At 45.5% G+C, this 23,600-nt stretch overlaps 1 protein-coding gene across 1 annotated transcript; it reads right to left on the bottom strand.

Annotated features, from left to right (window-relative positions):
* Nucleotides 1–221: 221 nt before the first annotated feature.
* Nucleotides 222–22,638, bottom strand: LOC126190672 (translation initiation factor IF-2-like). Its single transcript, XM_049931123.1, has 2 exons — nucleotides 22,458–22,638; nucleotides 222–766 (listed from the first exon to the last, which is right to left on the bottom strand). Exons 1-2 carry the CDS (start codon nucleotides 22,461–22,463, stop codon nucleotides 326–328), a joined length of 447 nt encoding a protein of 148 aa, XP_049787080.1. The 5' UTR covers nucleotides 22,464–22,638; the 3' UTR covers nucleotides 222–325.
* Between the last annotated feature and the right edge of the window lie 962 nt (nucleotides 22,639–23,600).

Here is a 23,600-nt window from a genome sequence, read left to right as displayed (position 1 = left end):
GACGGGGAGAGGGAATAGAGAAGCGGGAGAAATAGATGGACAATGAGAGGGAGAAGGAGATGTGTAATATGTGTAGCATATAGATATGCGAGAGAAGCTTCAGGGAAAATAATAAAAATTAAAATCTGCCAAATTCTCAAAAAACAGAAAGGAAAAACATGAGCAACACTGTAATGTAACTAGAGTTGGTCGTACTGGTACAAGAAACAAAACATACCACATTGTAGAAAAGATATTTATTAAAAAGAAGTGACATCAGTGCAGAGTCTCTAGGACAGACGAAAGGTAGGACAGGAAGGAAGAAGTCTAGGAACCATCAGTCTGCTCAGGCTGCTTCGACGGAGACGGTGTCGTCAGACGAGACGGCGGCATCGCTGCTGGGGGCGGGAGCCGCCGGTGCGGGGGCGGACGCGGAGGCGGAGTCACTGGCGGGGGCGGCGGCGACGGGGGCGCCGGCGAAGATGAGTCCGGAGCCGGGGATGACGGCGGGGGAGTGCACGAAGGAGAGGTGGGCGGGCAGCACGGCGTGGCCGACGGGCACCTGGTGCGCCGTGTAGGACACGGCCACGGGCCGCACCACGTTCTGCACCACGGGGCTGACGGCGGCGTACGCGTGGCCCTCGACCGCGCTGTACGCGAAGTTGCCGCCCAGCCGGTCCGACTGGATGACCGCCGAGTCGAGGCTGGGCGTGCGCACCAGCGCGGCGGGGCCCGCCAGCAGTCCGGCGCTGCACACCGCCAGCGCGCACGACAGCACGAGAGCCACCTGCCGGCAGAGAGCGGCGCCGTCAGCACGCACAGCGGGTGCACGGGGCGAGGGGCGGGACTTAACTGCTGAGGTCATCAGTCGCTAAGCTTACACACTACTTAACCTAAATTATCCTAAGCACAGACACACACACCCGTGCCAGAGGGACTCGAACCTCCGCCGGGATCAGCCGCACAGTCCATGACTGCAGCGCCTTACACCGCACGGCTAATACCGCGCGGCAGGGGTGAGTCCCCGTACCCCTCTAACCCCTGTTTAGCATTAAGCGTCACTGTGCAAGTTGGTAGCTATGTTACTTCTTATCAGTTGTTGGAATCTACTGCTGGAATTCACGTTTAAGGGGCTCCGGAAAGGCTCAAAATCATGAAAAGTTCAATTTTTACTCTTTTGCGTTTTCTGAATCTGCAGACTATTACCTTTTAATAGATATATAATTTATTCAATTCCGAAGACTACAACTATTTTTAAATTTTTTTTAAAATGTGTTCTACATGGGCGTGACCCACTGTGGCGCTGTTAAACTGCTGTCAAATGGTGTTATTATTAACGTCCGTGTTCATCAGGTACATTTTAGTGATGTGAGATGCAATAATGGAGGTGATAAAACCTATTTTCAGAGACTTAGCAGCACCTGAACTGTTGGAAAAGTGTATTCACGGAAAAACTCAAAACCCCAATGAAAGTGTAAATAGTGTTATATGGTCGAGAATCCCCAAGACTGTATTTGTTGGAATAGAAACACTTCACTTTGGTGTGTATGATGCTGTTGCGACTTTCAATGATGGCAACATTGTAAGGTGCAAGGTATTTAGAAATATGGGAATGAAGATAGGTTCTAACATGGTACGAGCGATGCTTGCTTTAGACAAGGAACGCCTTCGGGCTGCAGACAGGGCTGTAAAGAGTCTAGAAATACAAGCAAGAGTAAACAGGAGGAGGAACAAGAGGAAGCTGCAGGAGGAGTTTGCAGAGGATGAAGATAATCCATCCTATGGACCTGGAATGCACTAAAAAGTTAATCCAATCTTTGTCGCTCGATTCCCAAAACTTTTATTTTCTCATACTAATTACATGTTTTCTAAGGATCTTCCAAACATATTTGTTTCAAACTTTCAGTAAATGTTACACAGTACCTTCTGCATAATTTAACACAGCCTTTTTCCAAAAAACTGTATATTTCTGAATATATAAATAAAAAAATGCAAAAAAATGTTGTGAATTTTCATTACAATTGAAAAAAAATCATCTTTAATAACTGAACTAAAATTTTGTAAAATGCCTGTGTTAAGTTGTAGCCCATATTCCAATAAATAATCTGTAAAATGTTCAACTTCCTACCTCAAATACTTTGTGAGGAAAGATGTAATTTATAAGCGTTATTTTAACATTGCAAGTATAGGGCGTTCCGGAGCCCCTTAAAAGTGTTCACAGTAGCAGTCGAGTTTCAATCTGTAGTCACTATAGACGTGAGCGGTCACAGTTACACAATTGAGGAGCGCCTAGTGACATGTGAGTGCTTTAAATTTGAATATTTTATTTTGTTTACAAAATATGACAGTATACATGTGATGTGTTACGACTGTGAAAGGAACCTGTGACCACTGGAGACAGTGCCACCAGTTCCTCCAAAAAATCGTAGCACAACACAAACACACAAATGTCATATAAACAAATGTAAATCCACCTGATGATGGAGGTTTAAACCTTTGAAACGCGTCGTGCAGATAAATAAACTCGTAACAGTAAACTTGTTGTTTCATTTAATGACAAGTGTGTGGGTGTGCAAACGACAGCACACGGTCCAGACAGTGAGATAGATTACGGGAGCATTGCAGGTGTTATGACGTAAATTCAAGCGCCGGCACACCAGTCGGGAACGACAGGGAAGAGAAGGCTGTGAGAAGAAGTCAGCCAATCACACGCTGACTGGACCTTCCTCCAGGACGACAACACGACACTAACGGCCGCTATGTGAAGAGGACGTGAGCGCCGCGAACCGACTGGTGGCGGCTCAGTTCAGAAGCAAAAAAAAAAAAAAGTTCAAATGTGTGTGAAATCTTATGGGACTTAATTGTTAAAGTCATTAGTCCCTAAGCTTACACACTACTTAATCCAAATTATCCTAAGGACAAACACACACACCCATGCCCGAGGGAGGACTCGAGCTTCCGCCGGGAGTTCAGTAGCACCTTAGAGATTAGCTACTTGGATAGCAGTTCAGAACAGACTTTTGTCAGAGATCAGCAGTCACTGCAAAGACTGACTATTTTCTATGTCACCCTTTGTTTGCGACACATCTATGTAATTCCGAAAGTTAAGTATTGTATTTGATTAATTGTAATAAAACTCATTAATACTACTTGTTTGATTGTTTGTCTAGCGAACCGACTATGCAGGCCTCCTAGACACCACAAGACCAGGAAAGGGTCCATCGCGAATGGAAACGCATCAGGATAGGGAAACAGTTGTTTTTGGAAGTGTTAAAAGACAGGCCACACAGTCGGTGAAAGGATACCCGAGAACAAACATGTGTCGGAGTCTCTGCTTCGATTGGACAGCCTCCTATGAAGTCGACACTTAAACCTGCTTCGGAGCCTGCTATGTAGAGGACTACGGTATGAGAGCACACGAAAAAAAAAAAACCTAAAGGTCACACGTTTTCGACCAACGTTCGTAAACGAGTTATCGGATACAGATTGCAATGAGTGCACTTTAGCACGCCATGCTTCGTTAACTCAACTCAGTGAACTGTGCCAGGACTATGCTTTCAGTTGAATGTGTCATTTATCGCAACTCACGTGCTAGAAATATTTTCGTCTGGATCAAAGGGAACCCTCGTTATACATCCGAGTTAGAGAGGTTCAAATGGTTCAAATGGCTCTAAGTACTATGGGACTTAACATCTGAGGTCATCAGTCCCCTAGACTTAGAACTCTTAAACCTAACTAACCTAAGGACATCACACACATCCATGCCGGAGACAGGATTCGAACCTGCGACCGTAGCAGCAGGGCGTTTCCGGACTAAACCACCTAGAACAGCTCGTCCAGTGCGGCCGGCAGGTAGAGAGGGACATGGCCCACATACTAATATGGGTACTGACGACATCTGCTTTGACTGTAGTTTTGTGAAGGGACTTTGAATGGCTCTAATTACTCGCACTTACTACAAACTTGCTTAGTACCTCATTATGAGGAAAGAGGCTTCGAGGGACGCATATCGGTGCAGCAAGACAGAGCGCATCCTCACTACCCGATACTGAGGGGGGGGGGGGACGGGGGGGCGGAGGGGGGGGGGGTACGACGACTTCTTGGACAATAAGGTTGCTCCACTAAATCTCCGGCGTGAAGCCACAGGAATCCTACTTTTCGTCATAACTTTGAGCGAGGCGAAAATGTGACCGCTTAAAAAGTACATAGTCCACTTTTGCCCCAATTTCCATAGCTAAACGAAGAGTAGTAAACGGACAAATGTAGTATGAAACTCACCATCGTGAGGACTAGTTCTCTAAAAGAAGTATTTAATTGCCTTAAAGTAGCCACTGCAGATGAGAAAAACTTAATTAAAGATTTGAGAAAAAATTTTGGATGGCTACATGTTCGAATTTCCATAGCCAAACTAAGAATGCGGAATGAACAAATACGATGTTAAATGGACTAGTGGGGTGTATAGTTTGGAAAAAAAGTTCCATTGTTTGATAGTAAACAGAGTAATTAAGAAAAACTTAATAAGTCATTTGAGGGAAAACAGAAATACCTCGCAAAGAGCTGCTACTATCTACGTAAATGAAGTGTCAAAAAGTTCATCCCTTCAAGGCGCATAAAATGTTACACTTGTGTCGTATGTAAACTACAGTATGTGTTGACCGTACTAAATGCTAGTAACTTTAATTATATCTCAGATCAGAAAATGTTAAAATTCCAATTACACGTCAGATAATAACGTAAAAAGTGAGCTGGGTTTCATACGCATGCTGGCTCGCATGTGTGACCGATGAAAGTGAAACAGGTTATCGGAGGCAGATACCACGTCTCAAAGCATGTGAGCTCTATTTGCTTCTTCGAGGCTGATCAACCACGCCTGCAAGCAGTACGCTTGAATCTCGCCAGCACCGCAGAGGGTCGAGGTCAACGGAATGGTGGGGAATCCTCCAACGCGGGCAATGGAAGATCCCCGAGTACAATTTAGAATGATAGTCAAATATTAAGACGATCACACGTCGAGGAAAGCGTCCAAGAGAATATTCCCAACATGCATGCAGAACCAATGTAGAACGAAATAAAAGCTCTGAGAAGGACATATTAAGAGCGGTGACAGCAATAGTCACAGTAGCAGTACAGAGGAGAGATTCAGCGAATAATCCGAGCAGCCCGAGTGAAGGGATGCTCCTTAGCTGCCCCTGATGGAACAATAGACACTACAACTACGAGAAGACGGTGGTAGACTCCGGTGGACACACGGAAACTGCAAGCTAAGTAGCAATTTTTAGTATTGATTGGAATAGTTTTGAAGAGGGACTTCCTGTCTGTGTCTCAAAGAAATAAGAGGAATTTCACTGAATAGCAAGAACAAGTTACTGATTGGTACTTGTCTCTTGTACTATAGGGCAAGGAACACTTGACTGACAGTGAATTACACTCCTGGAAATGGAAAAAAGAACACATTGACACCGGTGTGTCAGACCCACCATACTTGGTCCGGACACTGCGAGAGAGCTGTTCAAGCAATGATCACACGCACGGCACAGCGGACACACCAGGAACCGCGGTGTTGGCCGTCGAATGGCGCTAGCTGCGCAGCATTTGTGCACCGCCGCCGTCAGTGTCAGCCAGTTTGCCGTGGCATACGGAGCTCCATCGCAGTCTTTAACACTGGTAGCATGCCGCGACAGCGTGGACGTGAACCGTATGTGCAGTTGACGGACTTTGAGCGAGGGCGTATAGTGGGCATGCGGGAGGCCGGGTGGACGTACCGCCGAATTGCTCAACACGTGGGGCGTGAGGTCTCCACGGTACATCGATGTTGTCGCCAGTGGTCGGCGGAAGGTGCACGTGCCCGTCGACCTGGGACCGGACCGCAGCGACGCACGGATGCACGCCAAGACCGTAGGATCCTACGCAGTGCCGTAGGGGACCGCACCGCCACTTCCCAGCAAATTAGGGACACTGTTGCTCCTGTGGTATCGGCGAGGACCATTCGCAACCGTCTCCATGAAGCTGGGCTACGGTCCCGCACACCGTTAGGCCGTCTTCCGCTCACGCCCCAACATCGTGCAGCCCGCCTCCAGTGGCGTCGCGACAGGCGTGAATGGAGGGACGAATGGAGATGTGTCGTCTTCAGCGATGAGAGTCGCTTCTGCCTTGGTGCCAATGATGGTCGTATGCGTGTTTGGCGCCGTGCAGGTGAGCGCCACAATCAGGACTGCATACGACGGAGGCACACAGGGCCAACACCCGGCATCATGGTGTGGGGAGCGATCTCCTACACTGGCCGTACACCACTGGTGATCGTCGAGGGGACACTGAATAGTGCACGGTACATCCAAACCGTCATCGAACCCATCGTTCTACCATTCCTAGACCGGCAAGGGAACTTGCTGTTCCAACAGGACAATGCACGTCCGCATGTATCCCTAGAAGGTGTAAGTCAACTACCCTGGCCAGCAAGATCTCCGGATCTGTCCCCCATTGAGCATGTTTGGGACTGGATGAAGCGTCGTCTCACGCGGTCTGCACGTCCAGCACGAACGCTGGTCCAACTGAGGCGCCAGGTGGAAATGGCATGGCAAGCCGTTCCACAGGACTACATCCAGCATCTCTACGATCGTCTCCATGGGAGAATAGCAGCCTGCATTGCTGCGAAATGTGGATATACACTGTACTAGTGCCGACATTGTGCATGCTCTGATTCCTGTGTCTATGTGCCTGTGGTTCTGTCAGTGTGATCATGTGATGTATCTGACCCCAGGAATGTGTCAATAAAGTTTCCCCTTCCTGGGACAATGAATTCACGGTGTTGTTATTTCAATTTCCAGGAGTGTATTTGAAAGTTTTGATGATTTATCATTTAGTCGAAGTGGCCAGTAGTTAGCAAAGCGAGTGGCAGTGAAAGCACTCGTCTCCGATAAAGGTCCTTCCTAGTGATTACTGAAAGCATCTGGCATTCCGTTAAGGGATTTTGGTGCCGCGCATCATTAAACCAATATGTTGACAGACAATATGTGGATAGATGTAATAACTTGCTGCTTCAGTAGATAAATCTGGCCAGTTCCACGTAAATTACCAATCTGTTGTAACCGAATATCCATTCCACCCAAGGAGGTTTTCTCCCTCTTATCTCCGCTATAAAGGCTGACAAAGAAGGTAACTGAACCCATGTTGTCGTTAACGTCCTGATTGCGCCACGCGGATAGCACGAAAATCAAAAGAAAAAAAAATGGTGTAGGGAAACCGTGCTGGGACACGACAAATAAGAAAACTTTTGAAATAAAAAGTTTGGGAAAATACGGTCAAATATACAACGTATGAGGTGAATTAACGGTTCAATGTTTAACGTAGAACAGCACTAGAGGCCATTTGTCCAGTGAATAGTGTAGACGGTGCAAATTCATTTACTGTACATGATTTCGAGCATCATCCAAAGGTGGGTAAAATGTTTTATCATAGGTTTTGTATTTTACTCTCAGACAAGTCTTTTCACAAAACATCTGAGTTTTCAGAAGTTTTCCTTCTAATATTTCGGCGAATACCTTCTAGCCATCTTCAGAACGAGGCGATAACCTGCAGTTCCAGCACTCGCTCCGTACTTATGAACAGCGCAAGTCCGTATGCGGCCACAGATACACAGGCACCAGAGTTGATCAGCGGTAAATAATTGCGCATAAATTGAAACTGTGGCTACGCGGCCGATCCATACTGCAATATCGATGTATCATTATAAGCTGCACTCTAGCGACATCTTGGCAAGTTTATTAAAGAAATCGCCGCATCTCGTGATTTGCCCGAGTTGAAACCGCTATCGCTAACGATTAAATTCTTCGCCAAACGAATTCCGATTGCTTGCTTCACCACCGAGTTGGAAAAAGATGAAGCCGACGCTAGATTTTCTTTTTCATTGTTCAGTCTACCCGTCTAATCTTCAACATTCTTCACCAGAACTTCATTTTGAAATCTGCTATATTACTCCCATGTGTACTACTTATATTCATGGTTAACTTCTACATAGCGCCATGTTCCAGACAAATACTTACAGAAAAGACTGCATAACAGTTGAAATGACATTCAGTCTTAATAAATCATATTTAAAAAAAAATTATTTCTATTAAAATTCTATATTTCATATCCTCATTATTTCTCCCCTCAGCAGTTGTTTTTCTGACCAAATAAGAAAAGTTGATTACTGCTTTTAGTGTCTCATTTCCTAATCTAATTCCGTCAGCATTATGTGACTAAAATTTACTACCATTGATTCAGTTGTTGATGTTCATCTTATAGCCTCTTTATCTTCCTTTCCCACGTCTGATGAAATTAAAAAATCATCCAAAAACTACACAGTTTTTCTTTCTTCTGCCTGAACTTGATTCCACTTTGCATTAAATAGGAAAGGCGAATGGCAGGTATGTTTTCTGGGAGAATTTTGGGAACGTACAGTTCATCTGTAAAGGGAACCGCACATAGAACATTAGTGCGACGCATTCTGAAGTACTGCTCAAGTGTTTTGATCTCCACCAGGTCGTATTAAAGAAAGAAATCGCAACAATTCAGAGGCGAGCTGCTGGATTAGTTTCCGGTAGGTTGGAACAACACACGAGTATTACGGAGATGCTTCGGGAACTCAAATGGGAATTGCTGGAGGGAAGGCGACTTTCTTTTCGCGAAACAATGTTGAGTACACCTACATCTATATCTACATGGTTCCTCGGTAAATCAAACGTAAGTGAATGATTGAGGATTCATCGAACCACCTTCACAACAATTCTCTGTTGTTCCACTCTCGAAAGGAACGCGGAAAAGCGCACATCTACATCTTTGAGTGCGAGCTCTGATGTCCCTTATTTTATTATGATGATCTTTTCTCTCTACGTAGGTCGGTGTCGACAAAATATTTTCGCGTTCGTAAGAGAAAGTTGGTGATTGCAATTTCAAGAGAAGATCCCGCCGCAGTGAGAAACGCCTATGTTTTAGTCACTTCCGCCCCAATTCCTGTATCATATCAGTGACATTTTCTCCCTTATTTCTCGGTAATAGAAAAGGTGCTGCATTCCTTTGAACTTTCTCGATGTACTATATTAATCCTATCTGGTAAGTATCGCATATCTCGCAGCAGTATACCAAAAGAGGACGGACAAGCGTAATGTAAACAAACTCTTAAGTAGATCTGTTGCATCTTCTAAGTGTTCTGCCAGTACAACGCAGTTTTTGGTTCACCTTCCACACGACATTTTCTGCGTGTCCTTTCCAATTTAAATTGTTCGTGTTTGTAATTCTTAGGTATTTAGTTGACTTTACGGCCTTTAGATCTGTTTCCTTTATTGTGTAACAAAGGTTTAACGGATTCCTTGTAGGAGTCATGTGGATGACGACACACTTGTCATTATTTAGGATCAAAAGCCTATTTTCGCACCATGCAGATATCTTATCTAAATCGTTTTGCAGTTCGTTTTGATCTTTTGATAACTTTAGTAGACGATAAACGACAGCATCATCTGCAAACAACCTAAAAAAACGGTTCAAATGGCTCTGAGCACTATGGGACTTAACTTCTGAGATCATCAATCCCCTAGAACTTAGAACTACTTAAACCAACCTAACCTAAGGACATCACACACATCCATGCCCGAGGCAGGATTCGAACCTGCGGCCGTAGCGGTCGCGTGGTTCCAGACTGTAGCGCCTAGAACCGCTCGGCCACTCCGGCCAGCAAACAACCTGAAAAGGCTGCATAGACTGTCTCCTAAATCATTTATATAGATAAGGAACGACAGAGGACCTATACCACTACCCTGGGAAACACCAGAACTCACTTCTGTTTTGCTCGATGACTTTCCGTCAGTTACTACGAACTGTGATCTCTCTGATAGGAAATCACGAATCCAGTCGCATAATTGAGACGATATTCCATGAGCACGCAATTTGATGACAAGACCCTGTTGTTTTCTATCTACATAAATGATCTTTTGGATAGGGGGTACAACAATGTGCGGCTGTTTGCTGATGATGCTGTGGTGTACGGGAGGTGTCGTCGTTGAGTGACTGTAGGAGGATACAAGATGACTTGGACAGGAATTGTGATTGGTGTATATAATGGCAGCTAACTCTAAATATACATAAATGTAAATTAATGCAGATGAATAGGAAAAAGAATCCTATAATGTTTGTATATTCCATTAGTAGAGTAGCGCTTGACACAGTCACGTCGATTAAATATTTGGGCGTAACATTGCAGAGCGATATGAAGTGGGACAAGCACGTAATGGCAGTTGTCGGGAAGGCGGATAGTCGTCCTCAGTTCATTGGTAGAATTTTGAGAAGATGTGGTTCATTTGTAAAGGAGACTGCTTATAAAACACTAATACGACCTATTCTTGAGTACTGCTCGAGCGTTTGGGATCCCTATCAGGTCGGATTGAGGTAGGACATAGAAGCAATTCAGAGGCGGGCTGTTAGATTTGTTACTGGTAGGTTTGATCATCACGCGAGTGTTACGGAAATGCTTCAGGAACTCGGGTGGGAGTCTCTAGAGGAAAGGAGGCGTTCTTTTCGTAATCGTTACTGAGGAAATTTAGAAAACCAGCATTTGAGGCTGACTGCAGTATAATTTTACTGCCACCAACTTACAATTCGCGGAAAGACCACAAAGATAAGAGAGATTAGGGCTCCTACAGAGGCAAATAGGCAGTCATTTTTCCCTTGTTCTGTTTGGGAGTGGTACAGGGAGAGAAGATGCTAGTTGTGGTACGAGGTACCCTCCACCACGCACCGTATGGTGGATTGCAGAGTATGTTTGTAGATGTAGGTGTAGGAGACACTTATTTAGAGAACCAAAATTTGAGGATGACTGCACAACGATTCTACTGCCGCCAACGTGTATTTGGCATGAGGATCACGAATATAAGGGAGATTAGGACTCGTACGGAGGTATTTATTTAATCGGTCGTTTTTCCCTCGCTCTGTTTTTGCAAGTGGAAGAGGAAAGGAAATGAGTTGCAGTGTTACAAGGTACGCTCTGCTGTGCACCATACAGTGTCTTACAGAGAATGTGTGTAGATGTAGAAGCAGATGTAACGCTTCTGCGGTAACAGGTTACATGGAGGAGTGTGGCTCGATTAGGCAGTTCTGGGGTCGTGGAATGAGTTACGAGGAGCGTGCTGTGCCGTGAGTGGGTGACCTTGCTCGGCAGGTGCGGGAGCTGCAGAGGTGCAGAGCGGTACAGGATGGGACCGTTGGCCCAGGCCGAGACATCCGGCTGCGGCCACGCCCAGCACGCCGGTGGGCGCCTCCAGTAGCGGCATTTCCCACTTTCTGGTCGCCACGTGGGGTGAACAATGGCAGAGGCGTGACCCGCTAACGACCACTCCAGCCGCAGCGGCCTGGGTTACCGCGCCGCCTGCTTTGTTTACATACGCCTATAAGCTGCGGGAGAGTACGCCAGGACCTGTCTTTCATACTACAGCGCAGTGTACTCGGTAAGCAAACTTCCGGACAGGTTAATACAGTACGCTAAACAGGCGGTGCTCTTACCAGCTAAGACATCAGAGCGTTCCTCCCACCCTATCTCACACCTCCATATCACCAGCAGAAGAGGTTCGACGGATTTTGACGTATACGATATGTGCATTCGATGGAAAAATCGGAAATTTTCGCGTCTGACGCTGGTGTTGGTTATGGACAATACAACAGAATGGAGTGAGACTTTAATATTCGTTATTTGATGAACGCCTACATCTACATCTACACTACTGGACATTACAATTGCTACACCACGAAGATGACGTGCTAGAGACGCGAAACTTAACCGACAGAAAGAAGATGCTGTGATAAGCAAATGATTAGTTTTTCAGAGCATTCACACAGGATTGGCGGCGGTGGCGACACATACAACTTGCTGACATGAGGAAAGTTTCCAACCGATTTCTCATATACAAACAGCAGTTGACCGAGGTTTCCTGGTGAAACGTTGTTGTGATACCTGTAACGGATCGTGCAGCCACGTCTCGATCCCTGAGTCAACAGATGGGGACGTTTGCAAGACAAAAACCATTTGCACGAACAGTTCGACGACGTTTGCAGCAGCATGGACTATCAGCTCGGAGACCATGGCTGCGGTTACCCTTGACGCTGCATCACAGACAGCAGCGCCCGCGATGTGGTACTCAACGACGAACCTGGGTGCACGAATGGCAAAACGTCATTTTTTCGGATGAATCCAGGTTCTGTTTACAGCATCATGACGGTCGCATTCGTGTTTGGCGACATCGCGGTGAACGCACATTGCAAGCGTGTATTCGTCACCGCCATACTGGCGTATCACCCGGCGTGATGGTATGGGGTGCCATTGGTTACACGTCTCGGTCACCTCTTGTTCTCTTTGACAGCACTTTGAACAGTGGACGTCACATTACAGATGTGTTACGATCCGTGGCTCTACCCTTCATTCGATTCCTGCGAAACCCTACATTTCAGCAGGATAATGCACGACCTCATGTTGCAGGTTCTATACGGGCCTTTCTGGATACAGAAAATGTTCGACTCCTGCCCTGGCCAGCACATTCTCCAGATCTCTCACCAACTGGAAACGTCTGGTCAATGATGGCCGAGCAACTGGCTCCTCACAATACGCCAGTCACTACTCTTGATGAACTGTGGTATCGTGTTGAAGCTGCATGGGCATTTGTACCTGTATATCTGTACACGCCATCCAAGCTCTGTTTGACTCAGTGCCCAGGCGTATCTAGGCCGTTATTACGGCCAGAGGTGGTTGTTCTGGGTACTGATTTCTCAGGATCTATGCACCCAAATTGCGAGAAAGTGTAATCACATGTCAGTTCTAGTATAACATATTTGTCCAATGAATACCCGTTTATCATCTGCATTTCTTCTTGGTGTAGCAATTCGAATGGCCAGTAGTGTACATCGATACTCCTCAGTCCACCTTACGGTGCATGACAGAGGGTACCCCATACCACTAAGTCATTTCCTTTCCTGTTCCACAAGCAAGTAGAACGAGGGAAAAATGACTGTTTTTATGCCTCCGTATGAGCCCTTAAACTTGTATCTTATGTTCATCATCCATACGGGCAATGTATGTTGGAGGCGGCGGGATCGTTCTGCAGTCAGCTTCAAATGGCGGTTCTCTAAATTCTCTCAACGGTGTTCCTCGAAAAGAATGTCGCCTTCCCTCCAGGGATTCCCATTTGAGTTCCTGAAGCATCCGTGTACACCTGCTGTTCGAATCTACCAGTAAAAAATCTAGCAGCCCGCCTCTGAAATGTTTCGATGTCTTCGTTCAGTCCGGGCTGGCACGGATCTCAAACACTAAAGCAGTACTCAAGAACAGGTCGCACGAGCCTCCTACACGCGGTCGCCTATAAGGTGAACCACCTTTCCTAGAAATCTCCCAATAAACCGAAGTCGACCATTGGACTTCTCCACTACAATCCTCACATTCTAGTTCGATTTCGTATGTGTTTGCGACGCTACGCCCAGGTACTTAAACGAGGTGACTGTGCCAAGTAGGACAATACAAATGCGGTATCTGAACTTTACAGGCTTGTTTTTCCTACTCATCCGTATTATTTTACATTTTTCTGCATTTAGAGCTACTTGCCATTCATCATGCCAAATAGACATTTCTGCCACATAAATTGATTACGGCTCGAGACTGAATAAAGCTATGTAAAGCTATGTTCAAAATAACAACGCCATCGCTTTTCTAGTGAAATTCTCCACGTGTCTGACATGTCGCATGACCACCTTCCCATTCAAAATCATCAACGGAGAGACGTCTACAGACGTTAAAGTAACCTCTGGCGTGCCACAGGGGAGTGTTATGGGACCATTGCTTTTCACAATATATATAAATGACCTAGTAGATAGTGTCGGAAGTTCCATGCGGCTTTTCGCGGATGATGCTGTAGTATACAGAGAAGTTGCAGCATTAGAAAATTGTAGCGAAATGCTGGAAGATCTGCAGCGGATAGGCACTTGGTGCAGGGAGTGGCAACTGACCCTTAACGTAGACAAATGTAATGTATTGCGAATACATAGAAAGAAGGATCCTTTATTGTATGATTCTATGATAGCGGAACAAACACTGGTAGCAGTTGCTTCTGTAAAATATCTGGGCGTATGCGTGCGGAACGATTTGAAGTGGAATGATCATATAAAATTAATTGTTGGTAAGGCGGGTACCAGGTTGAGATTCATTGGGAGAGTCCTTAGAAAATGTAGTCCATCAACAAAGGAGGTGGCTTACAAAACACTCGTTCGACCTATACTTGAGTATTGCTCATCAGTGTGGGATCCGCACCAGATCGGGTTGACGGAGGAGATAGAGAAGATCCAAAGAAGAGCGGCGCGTTTCGTCACAGGGTTATTTGGTAACCGTGATAGCGTTACGGAGATGTTTAACAAACTCAAGTGGCAGACTCTGCAAGAGAGGCGCTCTGCATCGCGGTGTAGCTTGCTCGCCAGGTTTCGAGAGAGTGCGTTTCTGGATGAGGTATCGAATATATTGCTTCCCCCTAATTATACCTCCCGAGGAGATCACGAATGTAAAATTAGAGAGATTAGAGCGCGCACGGAGGCTTTCAGACAGTCGTTCTTCCCGCGAACCATACGCGACTGGAACAGGAAAGGGAGGTAATGACAGTGGCACGTAAAGTGCCCTCCGCCACACACCGTTGGGTGGCTTGCGGAGTATAAATGTAGATGTAGATGTAGATCGACTTGAATCCAAGATGGCGACTTTCAAGATGGCCGCCATGTTGGTAGCATCACTTTATTTTCTGATGAGCACACGGTCTTGTTGCTGACGTCAAACTCTGTACCTACGTAGTGGTGTTAGAGACCTGCAAGGTCAGGACGGTGCTTCGGAACGAGACTTCAGGACGGAGGATGAGATGGCCGCCTGCGCCTGCTGGCGACGTAGATGGGCCGCTCTCGGCCGTGGCCTCGGCGGCTTTGCATTAAGTCAAGGTGGGACGCCGGCGGTTGCATCACGCACTCTCGTTTTCATCGGAGGCGAGCCGCGGTGGATCGCATCGCTTCCACACGGCTGGCGGCCACTAACGGTGTTCTCCACTTCTCCGCGACAGTTTCGAATGCACCGCGGGCGAATCGGCTGTTATTCGGTTTTCGAATGTATTTATTTTGTAACATTATCGTTATTTATTTTTGTCTGCCAGGACCTGAAAAATTCAATACATTTGTCTAAACTGCTGGAGAAAACTAACTCAGTTCTAATCAAATTCCTGATCAACACACCATTGTAATACAGGGCTATCACAAATGATTGAAGCGATTTCATAAATTCACTGTAGCTCCATTCATTGACATATGGTCACGACACACTACAGATACGTAGAAAAACTCATAAAGTTTTGTTCGGCTGAAGCCGCACTTCAGGTTTCTTACGCCAGAGTGCTCGAGAGCGCAGTGAGACAAAATGGCGACAGGAGCCGAGAAAGCGTATGTCGTGCTTGAAATGCACTCACATCAGTCAGTCATAACAGTGCAACGACACTTCAGGAGGAAGTTCAACAAAGATCCACTAACTGCTAACTCCATTCGGCGATGGTATGCGCAGTTTAAAGCTTCTGGATGCCTCTGTAAGGGGAAATCAACGGGTCGGCCTGCAGTGAGCGAAGAAACGGTTGAACGCGTGCGGGCAATTTTCACGCGTAGCCCGCGGAAAATTGGCTCATGCCACAACTGGAGACCGACAGCGCCGACTTCATCTTTCAACAGGATGGTGCTCCACCGCACTTCCATCATCATGTTCGGCATTTCTTAAACAGGAGATTGGAAAACCGACGGATCGGTCGTGGTGGAGATCGTGATCAGCAATTCATGTCATGGCCTCCACGCTCTCCCGACTTAACCCCATGCGATTTCTTTCTGTGGGGTTATGTGAAAGATTCAGTGTTTAAACCTCCTCTACCAAGAAACGTGCCAGAACTGCGAGCTCGCATCAACGATGCTTTCGAACTCATTGATGGGGACATGCTGCGCCGAGTGTGGGAGGAACTTGATTATCGGCTTGATGTCTGCCGAATCAGTAAAGGGGCACATATCGAACATTTGTGAATGCCTAAAAAAACTTTTTGAGTTTTTGTATGTGTAAGCAAAGCATTGTGAACATATCTCAAATAATAAAGTTATTGTAGAGCTGTGAAATCGCTTCAATCATTTGTAATAACCCTGTATTTATTTTGTAACATTATCGTTATTTATTTTTGTCTGCCAGGACCTGAAAAATTCAATACATTTGTCTAAACTGCTGGAGAAAACTAACTCAGTTCTAATCAAATTCCTGATCAACACACCATTGTAATACATAGATTTTATCCAACCCCTTATCGTAAATTACCGCTCAACGAGATCCACTACTACAAGAAACGCGTCGTGAAAGTAAGTAAGCAAAGTAAATGAGGCTGTCGCCATCCTGAATGCTGGTTTCAACACCAAGGTGCTTCACCCTGCGTTGTCCTATTGGATGCGATGCCGCCTTGCCCGACTCCGGCCTTTTAAACTTAAACAGTCTGTCTCACGTGCGCCTGTAGTTTGACGTGGACTCTCAAAGAACGTACTGCAGTGCATTTCTCACATTAATAACACACTGACAGTGGTGAAAAAACGATAAATGTTTGGAAAAATCTTTGGATTCACCGCTCAAGACATCGAACATTTCAGATTCGTAGTTTCTTACTTTTTCTGCCAACTAGCCTCACCTAAAGAATACATGGCCAGATGAAGAAAGTGAAGCATCCAGAAGACATGTAACTTTGCATATGTACACACCATCGGCGAGTATAAAAATGATTATACCTGCAATTCCTTGTGACAGGTAAACGGCCACCACAGCGCAGTCTTGTTGATCGTATTTTGCGAAACATTGTGACCACTTGCTAAACAGCATGTTGGGACATCTTTGGAACGCAGTACATCACCGATTCTGCATATCAACTGTTCTACAGTTTGTTGGGAGGTATGTGGGAGAGGATGTCCGGGAAGAGGTCATGTAATTCTCATAAATAGCTGCCCGATGATTTGTCTACGCGGTAATGCCACCTTATAGCGACCCAGATGGGTTCGATAGGATACACATCCGGCAAGTCTGGTGACCAAGACATCAACGTGAGTTAACTGTCGTGCTCCTCAAACCACTGTGGCACGATTCTGGCTTTGTGACACGGACAATTATCATGTTGAAAGACGTCGCCAACGTGGAAGACATCAAGGATGAAGGGGTGCAGGTGGTCCGCAGCTGTCAACGTGTCTTCGATTACTACCAAATGGCCATTCCAGGAGGAGGGGAATGTCTATCATAGTAGTAAACTGTCCCGATCAGTGTGCGTCCATGCCGCGGTGCACGTCATGGTAATGGCCATCGACCTGGTGTAAGAAGTGTCCATTAATCCGCGGTCCAATCCCACTGATCCCGTGTCCACTGCAATTGTAACTGACGATGTCATTGGGTCAACATGGGAAGACGTAGAGGTCGCCTGCTGCGAAGCCCAATGTTCAGCTGTGTGCATTGAGTGGTGTGCTCCGAAACAGTTGGTCCTACACCAGCATTGTGCTTTTTCTCCAGAGATGTCATAGGTCGCCGCCTATCCTACGTTACATAGCAGGCAATCCTCCGAACTCCACGTTGAGTGTAGAGTCATGGACGTCCAACCTTTTAGCGCGCAGTGGTAGTTTGACTGTCCTTCTACTAGTTTCCGCCCGTTTCTTTTTGTTTTTGTTTTCCTGTGCAAGGCCAAAAAAATTTGTCGAGGCATTACACAGTTCTGTGGATCTTGAAATTGTAACAATAAACGCAACTAGAGGCTGCCAGTGGCTAGTACATCTGTACGTATCTTTCACAATCCCCGTAGTTAATTGTTATTATTGTGGTCTCCAAGGCAAAGATTAGATTACTGGAGCATTCCGTGATGGTCTATTCTATGCAAGCCTCTTCATCTCTGCATAGCTATTGCAACCTACATCCGAATGAATCTGCTTCCAGTAGTCAAGACGGTCACCCTCTTCAATTTTATCCCCCAGACTTCCCTCCGTGACCAAATTCTAACGTTAGAGTGAGGGTATTCATTAATACCAAATAAAACTTGTTGAAAATTCATCAACAGTCTCATTTTGTCTTTCCGGGAATGGACATCCAATTTGCAATGAGCGCAGATTATTAATTTCACAAATACTCTCATACGACTTTTTGAAGGTGAGGGAAAAGCGATGGTGGATAAGACTTTTAACTGTATTCTCTTTCGGTCAGTTTGCAGTCGAATTCCTGTAGCAAATTTACCCTCCGGACGTGCATGCATACGCTACGCGCCCTTGTACTTTTGACACTGACATTGTGGCGTAGAATGTAAACCACAAGTGCAAGAAGAATCGCTCCTTCCCTTAGAGGGTTTTACGGAGTTTTGACAGTAATTTCCACCAGGAAGCGCGATCTCTTGTCGTGTTATGCACTGAGACACGTGGATACATCTGTAAGAGTACATTGTTCACAAAAGTAACTAATCTATGATGTTAAGCCATTAGACTGATATTCTTTATCCCCTCACTCGATGTTATAGTTTGGATACACGTTAAATTGAGACACAGCTTTCGATAAGTTGGTAAGAAAACATTATTCGTGGATAATCTTCATTTTCTCAGTAGTCTCTCAATATCTCCTATCTACATGTCTTGATGAATCCATATGATATTATACCAACACCTGTAGCAAATGAACTCGTGTTAACGATTATTTTTGCCTATCGCCAGAAGAAAAAGGTATTATTTTGTTATTAACACTGTCTAGTTTTGAATTTCTAAACTTTATCAGGTACGTGGGGTGCTACATCGGCATAAATGACTCACGCGGCAATAATATTGAAGCAGTGCTACTGCATCTCTTTAGTGTATTTAGCAGGATCATAGATAACAGATTATTGGAAATGTGTTAAACCCTTAGGGATTACAAGCTGCCTGTTGGCTTATGGCTCTGGTTCTTCGGCCGACGTTTGTTTCATGATTTTTCTGACGTTTTACAAGCACAAGTTGATGGCATTGTTAAAATTTATCCCTACATTGTTGCTGGTGAGAGTGAAGCTTTAACAATACTAGACACACGTGCTGGCGAAACGCCAGAAAAATTATCAGATAAACATCGGCCGAAGAACGCCAGACAGAAGCAAACAGGCAGTTTGTTAACAAGTGACCAGGAAAACCTTAATAACCTCAGGAATTAATTTCAGTGGAATCAGAAGGAGCCATAGAGGGAAATAATTGTAGAGGCAGACACACATCACAATATATACAAGAAATAATTGAGAATGTAGCTTGTAGGTGATACTCTGAGGTGAAAAAAATTACCACAAGGGAGATACCAACAGCAATACATGAAAGAAAAATAGCAGAGGTAATAGAGTGAATCCCCGTGGGAGATCCATTTTTTGCGGAGGTTTCCGAGATTAGAGTGCTGCATTAAGTCTCAGATGTCGGAAATTCCTGGACTAATAGCTCTTTGGACACGCCTAATTATTTTGTGTATAAAGGCAATAGGTGGAAACTAAAAGTAAGGCTGTCAGTAGGTCACTGCCTGAAACTTCTTGTATATTGGATAGACGTAACTCGAATGTGATACGTAACTGCGTCATCCATTAACAATAAGACACCAGAATAGTTTCCATGGTACTAGAGGGATCCATGAGGGGACAAAAATTGTAGGCGACAAAAGGAATCATTGAGGATTTTAGGCGTACGTACCAATGTCAAATGGACAGAAAGTCACATAAAAGATATCAATCACAAGAGGGATAAGAAATAGTACACGTAATAGAATGAATCCCCGTGGGACATCCGTTTCCTGTGGAGTATTTCCAGTTAGGAATGTTGTATTGTATCAGAAATTCGTTGACCAATAACTCTTTTTGACGTTCCAACTTCTTTAGTGTATAAACACAAAAGGCTACAACTAAAAGCGAGTCTGTCAGTGGGTCACTGCCTGGAAGAAAAAGAAAGTATCTCTGACACATATTATTTGAGTGTGATACATAATGGTGTGGTCCACTAATAACATTGAAGGAGCGTTATCAGTCTTTCGTTCTGAATACGAGGGTCGTTCAACAAGTAACGCTCCACACTTTTTTTAAAAAAGCCATTAATATACGTAGACCAACGTCCTTGTTGGTGCTCCACATTTGATGTTTGTTCGGTGCGCCAGTGAGCTTCGAACCGTTCTGGCAGATTGCAGAGCCGTAGTACAGCGTCAAAATGGCGTCTCTATACGACTCACATTACAAGCAGCGTGCTGTTATTGAATTCTTGTGAACAGAAAAAGAAACGGAGATGAACATCCATAAACGTCCGTGTGCAGTGTGCGGCGATACCGGAGTTGATAGGAGTACAGTTGGGCGATGGGTAAAGAAACAGAGCTCCATTATCAGCCACGCTTGGGACGTATTGTTAGAGCCACTGGTCCAGACCTGCTGAATCGTGCGGATGCCATTATTCGTGCCGATCGGCGCATCACAAATCGATAATTGGCTCTACAGTTGTCGGTCACCATTGGCAATGCGTCTGCAATGATCGAGAGTCTCGGATATTCAAAGAGGTTCTCACGATGGGTTCCACGAATGCTCACAACAGACCGCAAGATTCAAAGGAACGACATTTCATCTGAATTGTTGGACCGTTTTGAGTCCGACGGAGAGACCTTTCTGTCACGGATGGTTACGGGGGACGAAAGCTGGGTGCAACACTTTGCGCCGGAAACAAAAAGGCAGTCAATGGAGTGGCATCATCCTTATTCACGACAGTAGAAGAAATTGAGGAGAATCTCCGCTGCCGGAAAAGTCATGGTGACAGTCTTCTGGGATTGTAATGGCGTCATTCTCGTGGATGTGATGCCAAGAAGGTCAAGCATCAATTCAGCGGCATACGCGACGAGTCTGAATAAAGAACAGTTTCCGACATGTTCGATCGGACAGGAATCCAGCATAATCTTTGTCCAACACCACAATGCACGCTCACACACAAGTCTGAGAACCCGGGAATACATCGACAAACTGGGTTGGACATCATTGCCTCATCCACACTACGTCCAGACCCGGCAGCCTCGGAGTACCATCTCTTTGGGTCAGTTAAAGATTCTCTATGGGTGACACACTTTGAAGATGACGAAAGTGTCAGTCATGGAGTGGAAACATGGCTTCGCCTTGTAATGGTTCTTTATTTACGTGACCATTACGGCACTCCAACCCCAGTTCTCGATACCATTAATATGGTACTACTTTTCTACGAAGTAACAGACATATTTTTGTGACAATATTCACATTTGGTTTTATTAATGTATAGGTACTCCGATGTATCGATACAATATGGTTCTTGTGTGTATTCAGTTATGTGAGACTGCCATAATCTTTGACCTACTTGTAACCGTTTTGGTGCGAATGCGCACAGAACAGTCTTTATTTCACTTTGCAGAAGTGAAGTTGTTATTTCTCTTTGTAAAAGAACAGTCAAGTCTTGTGTTTGGTTAAAGTGGAAATTAAATACATGAAGATTGATACAAAACTGTTTTCTTGATGATGTGACAATCAAGAAGAAGTATATGTGAATTTACAAGAAGTTTAATAAAAATGTGGGTCGTGAACACCAAGTCAAAAATTATTTCTACCATACCATTGTTCTGATCTGGGATTGTTTGATCATTAAGAATTTCCTGAAAAAACGCATTTGTTAGGACTTCAAATATTGCTAAAATACAGATCTGGACCTTCTAGCAGTCAAAGTGGAATCACCCTAGAATCAACAAGATGAGCCATAACAACTTCGACGAAATCTACGTAGGAATCCATTCAAGATAAGTGCCAAAATTAATGACTTTTTTACAGTGACTTCATTATTTCCGTTCTAACTTTTTTGTTGCCCGATAAAGCGAACATATGCCGCGTGAGCAACATTATTAATCTGATTTCTAACCTACTTTGCAAGTGGTGGTTTTGTTGGAGCCTGCAGGACAAGAGCTTTTACCAACAGGGAATACGTGCTCTTCCACAACGTTGGCGTATGGCCATAGACTACGTGGAAAAAGAGGAAGTGGACAAGGCATGTTGATGCATATCGTCATCAAATTATGGCTCTTAAATGTAAACATATTCTGAGAAAAAAAGTGGGTAATTACTTATTGAACGAGCCTCGTATATCAGCACAATGAGTAGTGGAGGACATAAAATGAATCCCTGTGGAAAGTCACTATGAATTTACAGTGTTGTATAAAGTATCATGTGGTGAAAATTTCTTGAGTAATAACACATTTGGACGTTTCTGCGTGTTTTGTACAGGAAGACACCTACAGTAAGCTACTACCTGTAACTTCTTGGTACTTCCCGTCACATACAGCTAGAATGTAGATGTACAGGGACAGAGAGAGAGAGAGAGAGAGGTAAAGGTGAGATGTGAGAGCGGCTTGTACGCACCTTCATGTCTGCTGCTGGGTGCTGGAGTGGAGCTCTGCGGTGCGAGTCAGTGCTTCGGGAAGCGCGGCCGCGTCTTTTATAGGGCGCGGCCCGCCTTCCCGCCACGCCCAGGCGTGTAACGCGACGCTGCCCGGCCACATCCCAGCCGCGCCGTTTGGGCGGACCGTCGCCCAGCGCGACGCGGACCGCTGCAAGGCCACGCCGGCCGAGTCGGTGTCCGCTTCCAGCGGTTCCAGCGGTGGCTGGAGCTGGAGGCCGCACCGCACAGTGGCCGCGTCACACGGCCGCTAGCTGATCCGCCGGCGTCACCTCCACAAGGAGGACGGCGGGTGGCGTCGACACGGGGGCCGCAATCCGGCTGTTTGTCGGTGTCCTCAGTACCACTAAAAGCATTGTAGTCATTATCAAAAAATTGGCCAGATATACTCATAGCAATCGCGCCCCGTACAAATTTAGTGACGCACGGGCTGAACATTAACCTTAGCATTGATGACAGTTACCACTCTCGCAGCATACGTTCAATCAAGTGCTGTAAGGTTTCTTGGGGAATGGCAGCCCATGCTTCACGGAGTGCTGCACTTAGGAGAGGTATCGACGTCCGTGGGTGAGGCCTGGCACGAAGTCGGCGTTCTAAAACATCCCAAAGGTGTTCTATAGGATTCAGGTCAGTCCATTACAGGGTTGTTATTATCGCGTAAGCACTCCGCCACAGGCCGTGCATTATGAACAGGTGCTCGATCGTGTTCAAAGATGCATTCGCAATCCCAGAAATGCTGTTCAACAGTGGGATGCAAGAAGGTGCTTAAAATATCAATGTAGGCGTGTGCTGTGATACTGTCACGCAAAACAAGAAAGAGTACAAGCCCCCTCCATGGAAAACACGACCACACCATAACACCACCGCCACCAAATTTTACTGTTGGCACTACACACGCTGGCAGATGACGTTCACCGGGCATTCGCCATACCTACACCCTGCCATTGGATCGCCGCATTGTGTAACGTGATTCGTCACTCCACGGAACGTTTTTCCACTGTTCAATCATCCAATGTTTACGCTTCTTACACCAAGCGAGGACTCGTTCGGTATTTACCGGCGTGATGTGTGGCTTATGAGCAGCTGCTCCACAATGAAATCCGAGT

The sequence above is a fragment of the Schistocerca cancellata genome, chromosome 6 (genome assembly GCF_023864275.1).
Source record: "Schistocerca cancellata isolate TAMUIC-IGC-003103 chromosome 6, iqSchCanc2.1, whole genome shotgun sequence".
Lineage (NCBI taxonomy): Eukaryota > Metazoa > Arthropoda > Insecta > Orthoptera > Acrididae > Schistocerca > Schistocerca cancellata.
The sequence above is the reverse complement of the archived record's forward strand: the minus strand, read 5'-3'. Positions and strand labels throughout refer to the sequence as shown.